This window comes from Octopus bimaculoides, chromosome 7 (assembly GCF_001194135.2).
Source record: "Octopus bimaculoides isolate UCB-OBI-ISO-001 chromosome 7, ASM119413v2, whole genome shotgun sequence".
In the NCBI taxonomy this organism is placed as follows: domain Eukaryota; kingdom Metazoa; phylum Mollusca; class Cephalopoda; order Octopoda; family Octopodidae; genus Octopus; species Octopus bimaculoides.
In genome coordinates, this window is record NC_068987.1 from 60,323,418 (window position 1) to 60,337,669 (window position 14,252).

At 35.2% G+C, this 14,252-nt stretch overlaps 1 protein-coding gene across 5 annotated transcripts in view; it reads left to right on the forward strand.

Annotated features, from left to right (window-relative positions):
* LOC106867691 (tumor protein p53-inducible protein 11) overlaps positions 1–14,252 on the forward strand; it is a 553,124-nt gene that overhangs the window by 23,353 nt on the left and 515,519 nt on the right. For 2 of the 5 annotated variants that reach the window (XM_052969713.1, XM_052969714.1), the window contains exon 1: positions 553–818. The exons of 1 other annotated variant lie outside the window; for it this stretch is intronic. In XM_052969713.1, coding sequence (XP_052825673.1) covers positions 733–818 — 86 coding nt within the window. In that variant the 5' untranslated portion in view covers positions 553–732. Of the gene's footprint in view, positions 1–504; positions 819–14,252 lie in introns of those variants that run through there. 2 more of the 5 variants (XM_052969715.1, XM_014912637.2) reach the window with 2 other exon arrangements.

The following is a 14,252-nucleotide window of genomic DNA, read 5'->3' on the forward strand; positions in this document are numbered from 1 at the left end:
ATATATACATATACCCATATAGAAACTTGCATAAATACACATACACATGCACATACACATGCACATACACACACTCAGTCAATAGATATACACATATGTATATTCATACATAAATTGCATACACATATTCATACATATAAACGAAATTCATACAAACACATGCAGTCATGGATATGTATGTCCCCTCATGTACAGAGCCATTTATATACATATTTATCATCGTGAATTCAAATACTCTGTCATAAACATACAGATTCCAAATACCTATACACACACATATATACCTATCCAATCATATATATATATATATATACACACATACACTTATATACTTATACACTTTTAAACACATTTCATAAACTTTCACAGAGATACACGGACACATATACATTTACATATACATACACACACACACACATATATACGTACATACATAAATACATTCATAGACACACACATATATATATATATACAAGCACACACACACACACACACACACGCACACACACCCACACACACACATATATATACATACATATAAACACACACTCACACATGTGTGGGGGTTGTATGTATGTATAAATATATCTACTTGCGTCAATATACCTATAATCAGGCTATAATCTAGCAGCTCCATGATAAATATTTGGTCAAAGACACACATGGCTTCTTAAACTATGAACTCTATAACTGTGATTCTACTACAAGTTACAAAGAAATCAGTGAAGTAAAATGGCAATGGACCAAGTTTTTGGAAGGGACAAATCTAGTACACCTCTTGGAAATGAGAATGAAAAAAAAGGAAATTCTTTAAAATTGTAAGTAGCTTCGAAAATATTAGATTTTTTTGTGGGATGGGAAGATGGTTTGTTTGTTTGTTTTTAGTGTGTTGTAACTTAACCTGAGAAAGATTTAACTAAATGAAAAATAAAAATAAGAAACAAGATTACTCAACACGCTGGAAATAGCAGCCCAGTCTCTCTCAAATCACACACTCTTTTACTCTTTTACTCTTTTACTTGTTTCAGTCATTTGACTGTGGCCATGCTGGAGCACCGCCCCCAAGACTTATTCTTTGTAAGCCTAGTACTTATTCTATCGGTCTCTTTTGCCGAACTGCTAAGTTACGGAGGACGTAAACACACTAGCATTGGTTGTCAAGCGATGTTGGGTGGACAAACACAGACACAAAAACATATATGCACACATATATATATACATATATATATATATATATATATATATATATATATATATATATATATATATATATATATATATACATGCATATGACGGGCTTCTTTCAGTTTCCGTCTACCAAATCCACTCACAAGGCTTTGGTCGGCCCGAGTCTATAGTAGAAGACACTTGCCCAAAGTGCCATGCAATGGGACTGAACCCAGAACCATGAAGTTCGTAAGCAAGCTACTTACCACACAACCACTCCTACGCCTATACTCCTCATCTTTCAAAAGTGAACATATAAGATAGTGTATTCCTAGATAATCATAAACATACAAAATGGCTATGGCATGTTTTAACGTGATATTAACCTACAATAACTACAAAAAACATCAAACAGGTCTACTTTTCATAGGTTTCTTGTTTTGTTTACCATAGTCTACTCCAATGCAAATATTGATTTCAAATTCTGGCACAAGGCCAGCAAAATACGGGGCTGTGAGGAAGTCAATTATATTGACCCAGTACTCAACTGGTACGCTAAAAGAATGAAAGTGATTTCAACTCCAGCAGAATTTGATCTCAGAACATGAAGATGGATGAAATGCCACTAAGCATTTCGCACAGTATACTAACAATTCTGCCAGCTTACCACTTTATTTCAATGCAAATATTTATCAGGAATTAGGTATTGCTTTCGTATCATTATCAAGTCGTTATTTTTGACAGTCGAAGAACACACATAAACAGCTGCATTCACATTTTGTATACATTTTAACAGTGCAACTGATATCATATGCTGAAAAGTTTTGTCGCACTTTTGTGACCTGGTCACTGACATACTTCTATAACATCTGTTGGACATCAAACACTGATGAGTCAATGATGGGATTTCCCTTCTATAACACTTAAAAGAATTGTTTTAATGAGTTCCAGATGACATTATTTTAGGAAATATGAAAAACCATTATTGTCGTCATCATCATCATCATCATCATCATCATCATCATCATCATCATCATCATCATCACCATTATTATTATTATTATTATTATTTAATCTGCACGTTTGTTACAGTCACTTGGCAAGACACACCTAATGTCCTATTATTATTATTATCATTATTATTATTATTATCATCATCATATGTTTGGCTTTTGCTTTGCGTCTGTGCAAGTTGACTCCAAGTCTCACCTGGAGGCCTTAAGAGACAACAAGTTAGTTCAAGTTGGTGTTATGACTAGGGTACCATAATTTTGGTTTTGCACAAATTATTGTTCTAGAGAATATCCATGGAAACATAAGAAAATTAGGAGTTTGTTCAAAAAGTAATTTGATTATAAGATGATAATGTGTTGTTAAGATTACAGTAAAAGGCGTTTACTATTATGTACATTTAAAAGTATTTTGATATTGTATACAGATTAAAATGTTTTGGGGATTACATAGACAATATTTTTTAAGGATATGAACAGTTCCCATGATGAGTTGGTAGAATTGTTAGCACGCCAGACAAAATGTTAAGCGACATTTCGTTAGTCTTTACGTTCTGAGTTCAAATTCAGCCGGGTCCGACTTTGTCTTTCATCCTTGCAGGGCTGATAAATTAAGTACCAGTGAAACACTGAGGTTGATGTAATTGACTAGCCCCCTTCCCCCAAAATTCAAGGCCTTGTGCCTTCAGTAGAAAGGTTTATTATTATTATTATTATTATTATTATTATTATTATTATTATTATTATTATTATTATTATCATTATTATGGAATTTTACTGTGCTGCCAAGTACAGCTCTGAAGGACTTAGGTATATGTAGCATTTTGTGTTGGTTCTGCTTTGCTATTGTACTAACAGTACTCTATGTGATATGAAGACAGTGCTAAGTGCTACTATTTTCTGTATGTTTGTAACTGCCAAGATTTTTTCAATGTATTTGTCTGGAACTACTCCAGGCTTGTGCTTGTATACTGGAGAACGACAACTGGACAAGAGTTTGTGTCCTTTCTGATCAGAATAGTCTTGGATCAGTGGGGCTCTCTGATTGGCCCTAACTGGGGTGGGGAGGGAGGTTCTATATCAGGAAAAACTACTTCAGCTATGTTTTCACAAATTTAGTAACCTTTTTTTTATCTCTTCCCCCACTCCATTCTCTTTCTTCCCCTCATATTTTAGGTAAATTCTCACACTAATTGTAAATCATTCTTGTAATGCTTCCCACAAGATGCACCTTCCTACAAATAAAAGAAAAATCATCATCAGCATCAGCATCATCATCAGCATCAGCGTCATCATCATTGTTATTATTATTATTATTATTTTCCTAGCTAGTGAGCTAGTGTTTATAAAATATTACCTTTGCACAGCTCATCTCTTTGGTGGAGCTGCTGTCTTGGGTGAAGAAAAGAAGGGAGAAAGAAAGAGAGAGAGTGAGAGGGAGTGGCTGAATTCCTTTGAATTCCTTTCTACAATTGAAATGAAATTGACCCCCTCGCTATTAAGGGCCCAACCACACACATACACACATTTGTTTTAGGTTTTCTACCCATTTGAATTCGGCCATACACCAGATAACATGTTAAGTTTTATGTTCCAAAATTTAAATTTTGAATTTGTTTTAATTATAAAATTACACCTCAACTAAAAAACAACTTCTGGCTTTCAAATACAACCTTTTCTTTCTCTTTCTATATTTTTGTTAAGTTACAATTTCTCTGTTTTGGTCAGGATTTTCTAATTTCTTTTTTCTTGTATCAAGTAATGGATGATAGCATTAAAACAAAATTAATTCATAGAGCCGAACAAAATCAAAAATATTAATTCTATTTTTTCCTTCTCCTTAATACTAACAAGAGCATAGTATGAGAGAGATTTGGCTGTTATTTCTAGCAAATTGAACAACCACACAGAGTTGTTCAATTGGCTCATTTGTTGATGTGTATAAGTAAACAAAAGCTAAAAGACACACACACACACACACACTCATATGAATGTGTCTGTGTTTGTCCCCCCCACCACCACCATAGCTTGACAACCGATGTTGGTGTGATTGCGTCCCTTTAACTTAGCTGTCCAGCAGAAGAGACTGATAGAATAAGCACCAGGCTTACAGGAAGTAAGTCCAGGGGTCAATTTCTTCGACTAAAGGGTGATGCTCCAGCACGGCCACCGTCAAATGACTGAAACAAGTAAAAGAATAAAAGAATACGAGAAAAACGTTCCTTAACACTAAATCAAGAGGGTTCTCTGATTATGTATGATGTATTTTAAGGCTAAATAATAATTCTGTTTATGTTTGCGTAACTGAGATATTTTGGTTGGATTATATAGTCATCGGTTTCACCCATCTTTCTATATTCTGTAACTGTCACAATATACTTTTCTACTATAGGCACAAGTCCTGAAATTTTGGTGGGGAGAGGGCCAGTCAATTAGATCAACCCCAGTATGCAACTGGTACTTAATTTATCGACCCTGAAAGGATGAAAGGCAAAATCAACCTCAAATATTTGCTGTAGCTCATCTTTTATACCAAGACAAAACAATGTACATGATAACACTTCCAATCAATTAAGATCAGAAGCCATGAGAGCCACTGCCTGGTACTGCATCAGGGCAATTTGTTATTATTGTTATCATTTATGGTTTCTTCTTCTTCTTCTTCTTCTTCTTCTTCTTCTTCTTCTTCTTCTTCTTCTTCTTCTTCTTCTTCTTCTTCTTCTTCTTCTTCATCTCCTTCCTCTTCTTCTTCTTCTTCTTGTTATTATTATTATTATCATTATTATTATTATTAAAGTAGCTACACCAAGGTCAGCTTTATCTTTTATCCATTTTTCTGGAAGAGTTGATAATTTAAATGCCAGATGGGGTTCTTAGACTCAACTATGTTTGCTTTATGCATATGTATGTATGTATGTATGTATGTATGTATGTGTGTGTAAATATTGTGAGCTATAAAATAAAAGTACACTAATAAGGAGAAAATAAATAAATAAATAAATAAATAATAGTAATAATAATAATGATGATAATAATAATAATAATAATAATAATAATAATAATAATAATAATAATAATAATAATAATAATAATAGTAATATGACAGAATATTTGGTAAACGACAAAGAAGACCTGCTACAGTATCCTGCTAGTGCAGAAGGAGTTAACACAAATGGACTTGAGAATGCTCATGAATTCCAAACAAGAACAGCCAACAAGAGAGAAGGAACCCTACTCCTTATGGAATTACATGGTCAGTTCTGCCGTGAAAACAACAAATTAAAGACCAGGAAACATCCTGGAGGTTGCTCAACAAGGGTAACCTAAAAAAGAATGCTGAAAGCCTAATCATCATGACCCAAGACCAGGCATTGAATACCAACTCAGTAAAAAAGAAAATATACCACACAAATGCGAGGGTCGAAAGTGTGACTCACATTGTTAGTGCTTGTGTAGAGAGAGTACAAGTGTAAGCATGACAAAGTAGTCTAAAACCTTCACTGGCTACTATGCCATAAGTATGGATATAAGGTTACGGGTGCTTGGTACCAACCTACACCAGAAAAGATAATGGACAAAAAGGGGAAGGCAAAATTTCTCTGAGAGTTTGACTTCCAAGACAAAGTGTTAGAGCACTGAAGGCTGGATATTGGAATCTTTAGTGGGGACAAACAAGAGTGCCTAATAATCAGCGTAGCAGTGCCAGGAGATCAACACACCACCATGAAAGAAAGAGAAAAAGTTGATAAATATGAAAACCTGAGAATTGAGATCGCTAAGATGTGGTTGCTACAAGAGTCAAACATAAAGGTTATCCCTATTGTCATCGGAGCATTGGGTTCAATACAACCCAACCTGAAAAAACATCTGAATGCCTTAGAAATATCCTACAATCTAAATGTATTGCAAAAATTGGCATTACTTGGAACTGCACGCATATTGCGTAAAGTACTGTCTGTTTGAGGTCCTTGTTGCGACTTGACAAACAGTACAATATCTTCAATCAACAACCTCAACAACCTCACGATATTGTATACTATGTAATATGTGTATAGTGCTCAGGGAATTTGATACTCCTTTATCTCCTCTGTTGCATATGCTTCAGCATTTAATATTTCCTGCTTCTCTGTCTGAGGGGGATCTTACGATCGTTTCATGAATATACTACCTTTCGGAATCCAAGGTTGATAATTATTATTATTAGGAAGTATATCCACTTGTAAGAGAAAAGGATGAATTTCAGTGTAGTAAATCGAATGACAGAAATGCTATTTAAAATCATATGATAAAAGTGTTGTTTAAAAAGTTATTGGTATAGATCTATATTGGTATAAATTTGGATTTCATTTTGAAAGGTAGTATATTCAGGAAACAATCATAAGATCTCTCAAAACTTTTTTAAATGATCATAGTTATATTTTATATATTTATTTATTAATACAATATTGTTTATATTATGGACTTATCTCTACTTTTACTCTCTAATATATTATCGCTCTAACTGAATCTCTAAATACCGTTAAGGTTTTAGACATATCAAGAGCACTAATCTGAAATCCAGTACACTTTATTTTCATAGGACATATTTGATTAACTATATACATATAAAAATATATATATGTATGTATGTATGCATGTATGTATATATGCATACATACATACATTTATATATATATATATATATAGGAAAAGTGAACAAGAAGACAAACTCTCGAAATGTTGTTAAACCATTTATATCTTGAATTCTTCTACATATGTTTCAGCGGATGCACTCCAAAATGTCCACCAGGATAAATTTTGGTCAGCAATGCATCAATCTCATCAGGAAGGATATAAATAACAAACTCATCAAACAAACATGTTAACAGAAATAGAAAGTCCTTTATTTATATCTTTCCTGATGAGATTGATGTATTGCTGATTATAATTTATCCTTTCGGACATTTTGGAGTGCATCCTTCAAAACTTATGTAGAAGAATTCAAGATATAAATGGTTCAACAACATCCTGGGAGTTTGTCTTCTTTTCAATTTTCCTATTTTCTACTAAATGCGATTTACTATCCTGGATTTAAATCCTGAGACACTTAAGCAACATTTAGCTACCTTGTAATTATTCCCTGGATTTTTCCTTTGAATTGTAAACTCTCTGTTTCTCTCTCTCTCTCTGTATATATATATATATATATATATATATATATAGGGTTTTTTCAGTTTCAATTTCTTCTACCAAATCTATCCAAAAAGCTTACGTTGTTCCAAGAATCTAGCAGAAATCACTTGCCCAAGCCTCCACACTGTGGGACTGAACCATGCAGTTAGGAAGCAAAAATTTCTAACCTCACAGTGAACTTCTTAACTACATAGTTTTTATATGTGTGTGTGTATGTGAGATGATAAATGTGATTAAATGCGCTTGACATAAGTATTTATTTTTTCTCTCCTAAACCTTTTAATATTGTGTAAAATTAGTAACTTCTTGAATATAACCATGAAAATAACATGTCTGGAGCAAATCTGGTAACATTGCCAAACTAGTCTGGGAAATGCACAGTACACTAATATTTAATTTCAAATTTCTGCACCAATGAATCTTATGCCCATTATATTTATCTTGTACTTGTAGATATCATTAACTAAATACCATAGTGGTAGTAAAAATAGTCACTGTAATTCCATTTCATCATGATTTCTTGTTTAAAAAAAATTCTTAACCATCTTCAGTCTTCCTGAATATGCAGTTTCCTACACTAAATTCTAACTTATCGTTTCTAAACTAATGACTGTAGCATTCTTCTCTACTAAAAACTATTATCTTAAGAAGAATAAATATGTTTAAAAGCAGTTGATGTATGAGGAATTTGTGTTTCTGCTTCTGAAGCTTCTATGTAACCAGTCCAACAGAATGTCTGTATGTGGCAATTTCAGCAATATTGCCAGACTATTTCAGAAACATGTTCTGTATAGTCTACTGGAAAAAGTAAAGTTCCTTCCCAAGTCATAGCCTCATAGGGCCAGTTTCCTGGTTTCCATGAAGTATATATTTCCCACCTGGATGGGTCACCAGTCCTTTGCAGAATTACTCATTTTTGCCAGCTAAGTGAACTGGAGCAACATGAAATAAAGCGTTTTGCTCAAGAACACAACACACAGCCTAGTGCAAGAATTGAAACCATAATCTTACAATCTTGAGTCCAACACCCTAACCACTAAGCCACACGCCTCCATGTTGTATAGTATAATGGAAAATAAATAAAAGATTAGAGAAAAGATAGGTATCATGGAGTCAAATAATAAACATTTGAGCAAGTTAGTTCTCTTGGAAAGTATCAATCAATGGATGCAAGCGTAGTTGTTTGGATAGTAATTTTGCAGTGCTACCACTTAGTTCCAGGTTCAATCCTTGCACCATAAGCTCAGATTAATTGATACCTTCTGAGTAGATTTTGGTAAAGGAAAGTTATCCCTCTGTCTCACTTATTTTTAACAAATATAACTTAAAGGCCCGTTCTGACATCTCATCACTTTTATATTTTCATGGATTTCCAGCTTCACCCAATTGATTCCGTACTCTCTTCTAAAATGTAAATAATCACATAGCTCATCTACAGCAAGAAATCTACTCTGCTCTGGTCCCTTCTCTCATACTTTTACCCCTCATCTCAAAGCATAAATTTTCCCATTGGGATTCAAAGTTTTGCACACTCCATGGTAACTTCACAATGCAATCAACACACACTTTAAAGTGGTTGGCATTAGGAAAGGCATCCAGACATAGAAGCCATGCCAAAGTAGATGCTGAAGCATGATGCTGTCCTTCAGCCTATCACATCCTTTCAAACTATCCAACCTATGCCAGCATGGAACATGGATGTTGAATGATTATTAATTAGAAATATTATTAGCACACCAGACAAAATGCTTAGTGGCATTTTATCTGTCCTTATTTTCTGGGATCAAATACCGCCAAGTTCAATTTTGCCTTTCAACCTTTTGGGGTTGATGAAATAATTACCAGTTATGCAATGACAGTGACAAAGACAAGAACAGCAACAATGACAATAACAACGATGATGATGATGATGATGAAGACGATGACAACGATGGTGACAATGATGATAATGATGAAGACAATTTCTAACAAAAAAAAAATGCATGCTTTCTTAACAATAATACTCTTTTACTCTTTTCGCTTTTACTTGTTTCAGTCATTTAACTGCGGCCATGCTGGAGCACCGCCTTTAGTCGAGCAAATCGACCCCAGGACTTATTCTTTGGAAGCCTAGTACTTATTCTATCGGTCTCTTTTGCCAAACCGCTAGGTCATGGGGACGTAAACACACCACCATCGGTTGTCAAGCGATGCTGGGGGGACAAACACAGATACACAAACATATAAACATATATATACAACGGGCTTCTTTCAGTTTCTGTCTACCAAATCCACTCACAAGGCTTTGGTCGGCCCGAGGCTATAGTAAAAGACACTTGCCCAAGGTGCCATGCAGTGGGAATGAACCCGGAACCATGTGGTTGGTAAGCAAGCGACTTGCCACACAGCCACTCCTGCGCCTATGGATTTGGTCGGCCCGAGGCTATAGTAGAAGACACTTGCCCAAGGTGCCATGCAGTGGGAATGAACCCGGAACCATGTGGTTGGTAAGCAAGCTACTTACCACACAGCCACTCCTGAGGAAACAGAAATAAATGAAAAAAATTGATGATATTTGCATTGGAAACTATTAAAAAAACATATCGACAAATATATAAATGAAACTCCAGGTTTACAGATATATATAACTTATATAAATTAAAACTAGTAAGCTGTGTACACACATTACATAAAATTAGTTTCAATACAATAGAAATGGTATGTGAGACATAGATAGTTTCTAGTGTTTACTTTCATACGTCTTTGATCTAAGTTTGCATTCCTTAACCAACTTTTCTTTCATCTCTCTGATATGAATAAAGTGAAAGAGAGAAAAGTGTTTGGAGCAGTTATATTGTTTATTTAAAAAAAAGTCAATAAATGCAGGTATAGCTGTGCAGTGTGTAGTGTGAGGTTTGCTTCCAAGCCACATGGTTTCAGGTTCAGTCCCTTTGCATGGCACCTTGGTCAAATGTCTTTTATTATAGCTCCAGGCTGACCCAAATCTTGTGAGTGGATTTGGTAGATGGAAACTAAAAGAAGGCCATTGTACACACAAACACACACACGCACACACACACACATACACACATGTACATATATACATATGTGGCTGTGTGCTAAGAAGCTTGCTTCCTAATCACATGGTTCTGGGGTTCAGTCCCACTGTGTGACACTTTGAGCAAGTGTCTTCTACTATAGCCTCAGGCTAACCAAAGCCTTGTGAGTGGATTTGGTAGACGGAAACTAAAAGAAACCCGTTGCATATATGTGTGTGTGTGTGCGCGCGCATGCATGTGTGTGTGTGTGCGCGCGCATGCATGTGTGTGTGTGTGTGTGTGTTTGTTTGTCCCCCCACCCTCCCTTGGCAACTGATAGAATAAGTACTGGGCTTACAAAGAATAAGTCCTGGGGTTGTTTTGTTCGACTAAAAGTGGTGTTCCAGCATGGCTGCACTCAAATGACTGAAACAAATAAAACAGTAAAAGAATATATATATATATATATATATATATACATATATAGCAAATAAGTAACAAGGATGTCCAAGTATCAGTGCATTACAGCCATTTCAAGCGGTTAAATGAAGCCACTTGAAACGGGAGTAATGCATTGATACCTGGACATCCTTGTTACTTATTTGCTTTTTATTCACCTAACTTCGAGCTGTGCAGACCATACAGGACGGACTTGGTGCTCAGCTTGAGTACCTAATCCAACTGAATCTTAATTATATATATATTTGTGTGTATGAAGGACTTCCCCATTGAAGATGACATATAAGTGTTCAGTGCAAAGACAAAGAAAATCTAACCAAATAGACAATCAACAATGCACTCATATTACTATTACTGTTAATCACCAACGTTTGCAATTCATTCACTTCATCAGGTGACTTCTCATGTGAATTCTCAGGCCTCCAAAAGCAATATGGATATGAGCATGAGCATGACTTATTAAACCAGCACATGATCTAGCTGAGAAATCACAATGTGGACAGTGATGGTTTGCAGGAGGGCATTTCAAATTATCTTTTAATTTGTCCTTACACTGTATAAGTGGCCAGCCTACATTGCATCATGAATTTACAATGACTTTAAAAATACAGTAAATATTTCATAAATGAACCGTTCGTATCCTCGGTGTGAAATAGTTTTTTCCCATAGGTTTCTTTTGAGTACATTCAACGTATCTCACCTTCAAAGATTTGGCTGCTATTTCTAGCACGCCCTGCTACCACGTAACAGGGTATTTGTGATATTTGTGATAAAGGACCTAAAATACCTGTTACGTGGTAGCAGGGTGTGAAAGAAATAGCAGCCAAATCTTTCCTTTTCTAGTGAAAGGAGCCATTTATGCGTGATTTCAATGTCAGATTCATTGAAAGCATGTGAAATAACCAGAAAAAAGATAAAACCCACGAAACAAAACTCTGTTGCTAGGAAACTCAGACTTTCCCAGTACTGGTAATTATAGGTGACCTAGTGGGTCATAGGTAGTCGTGTGTGTGTGTGTGTGTGTGTGTGTGTATATTAATGTTTATTTGTCTTTGTGTTTGTTTGTGTCCCCCTCCACTGCTTGACAACTGGTTTAGTCTTCTTTACAGCTTCATTCCGCAAAATTGACTAAGAGAACAAGCACCAGGCTTTAAAAAATAAATGCCGGAGTCATTTCATTTGCCTAAAACCCATCCATGGCAGTGCCCCAAGATGGTGACAGTTCAATGACTGATACAAATAAAAGATAAAATGATAAAAGTACTCCAAGACAAATCAATTCCAATACCAAGTCTGTTAAGAAAAAATATTAAGTGGTGAATCTTAGTCTTGTTTTGTTTAAGGAACCTTTTCTCTTCTGTCCTGATTTTTCTAATGTAAAACTGCCTTCACCTCTACTGTAGTACTGCACATTTAAAAGGGATCTTACATTTGCAAGCTGCCTGATAACCTCACTAATGTTGGTGCCATGTAAAAAGCACCCAGTATGTTCTTTTGAGTGGTTGGTAGTAGGGAGGGCATCTGGCCATAGTAAGTACACCACAGTTTTTATATGTATGTTGGTTTGTGTGTGTGTGTGTGTGTGTGTGTGTGTGTGTGTGTGTGTGTGTGTGTGTGTGTGTGTGTGTGTGTGTGTGTGTGTGTGTGTGTGTGTGTCTTTCCATCTGTGTTTGTCCTCAACCACTGCTTGACAACAAGCGTTGGTCTGCTTCTGTCCTCATAACTTAGCAGTTCAGCAAAGGAGACAGATAGAATAAGTACAAGGCTTATAAAAGTACTTAGATCAATTCATTCAACTAAAAATCTCCAGGATGGTGCCCCAGCATGGCCACAGTCTAACGACAGAAACAAGTAATGGGTAAAAGATAGTAGGCGGGTGTCTGATTCCAAAATATTTGCGATGAATAAATCATCTCTATGCACTTTGTAAATGGGATTACTGGTACATTCATTGACACCAAACTTGTGATCCACAGCAGAAAAGCTACCATTGTCATGTATTTCCTAAATCATCCCTGTCTTTTCCTTGAAAGAATGCACTCATTTGTTTTGCTTTCTGAATCAGGCAGCTTTATATTTCTTCTTCTCACTGGTCCTTATGTTCATAGACACAATACAAAGCCTTGCAACATTGTCATATAAATATAAACAATAGTAAGTGTACTCTGAGTAACTGAGCTTTGTAGGTGGTCAGTAGGACATGTTTTTGAGAGTAAGCAGATTCTTTAACTCATTACCAACCCATTTTTATCACAGATCAATTCAAGATGAACATAACATGGTTCACAATTGAGGATACAGATCAGTGATAAAATGAGGCTAAATGTACCCTTAAATCTGAATGTCTATAATGACTTAGAGATGAGGAATAAGGGACAGGTTTGAGAATCATACTTTTTGTTTATGTTAGGCTGTTATACAATCTGAATGGAGAGTTAGCTCTCATCTGCTTCATATTATAAAAATATTGTACTTTGAGATCAAACACTGTCCTTTTAGAGCCCTGCATGCTTTCTCTTCCTTTACCTTTTTCTAATTCCAACCAGGATGCCAATACCATGTTGATTTGGACAGATATGCCAGCATTAACAACTGTTATCTCAACAGAGAAATTAGAATTCTTATCAAAAACATATTGACACAAATGTCCATCAGAAATTGATAAGGTTTTATTTTTACAGTTCTGTACGTTTTTAGTTGTGTGTGTGTGTGTGTGTGTGTGTGTGTGTGTGTGTGTGTGTGTGTGTGTGTGTGTGTGTGTGTGTGTGTGTGTGTGTGTGAGTATGTGGTACATGTATGTGTGTAAAATGTATATGAGTATATGAGTGTGTATATATATATGTGAGGGAGTGTACATTTAACTATTTTGTAAGCCCTATTGCACTAGACATATCACATCAATGTACTTACAAATACAAACATATGTGTGTGTGTGTGTGTCTGTGTGCGTGTGTACATATACATATATGTACATACATGTATACATGAACACACATATTTATGTGTGTACATATATGCTGATGAATATATATATGGGTGTGTATGTGTGTGTGAATGTGAGTGCATGTGTGTATGTGTGTATATACACATGCTCATAAATATATATGCATATATAGATAGATAGATAGATAATATATGTATTATTATCTCCCCTTCTTTCTAGCTCTCCTGTCTAACTATTTTTCCCAACCAGTCGCCATGATTGATCGCTAAATCCACATGTTTTTTATTCTCTCTATGTTTATTTCCTCATATACCTTTCTGCTGAAGAGCATAGGCTCAAAACGTAAAAGACTTACTTACTTTCCTGAGCGTCAAACTAATACACCTGCTTGTTGTTCATACACTTGTCTTCAACTTTTGTTTTTCTGTAAATTTCAACTATATATATATATACCTATATATATATATATATATATATATATAT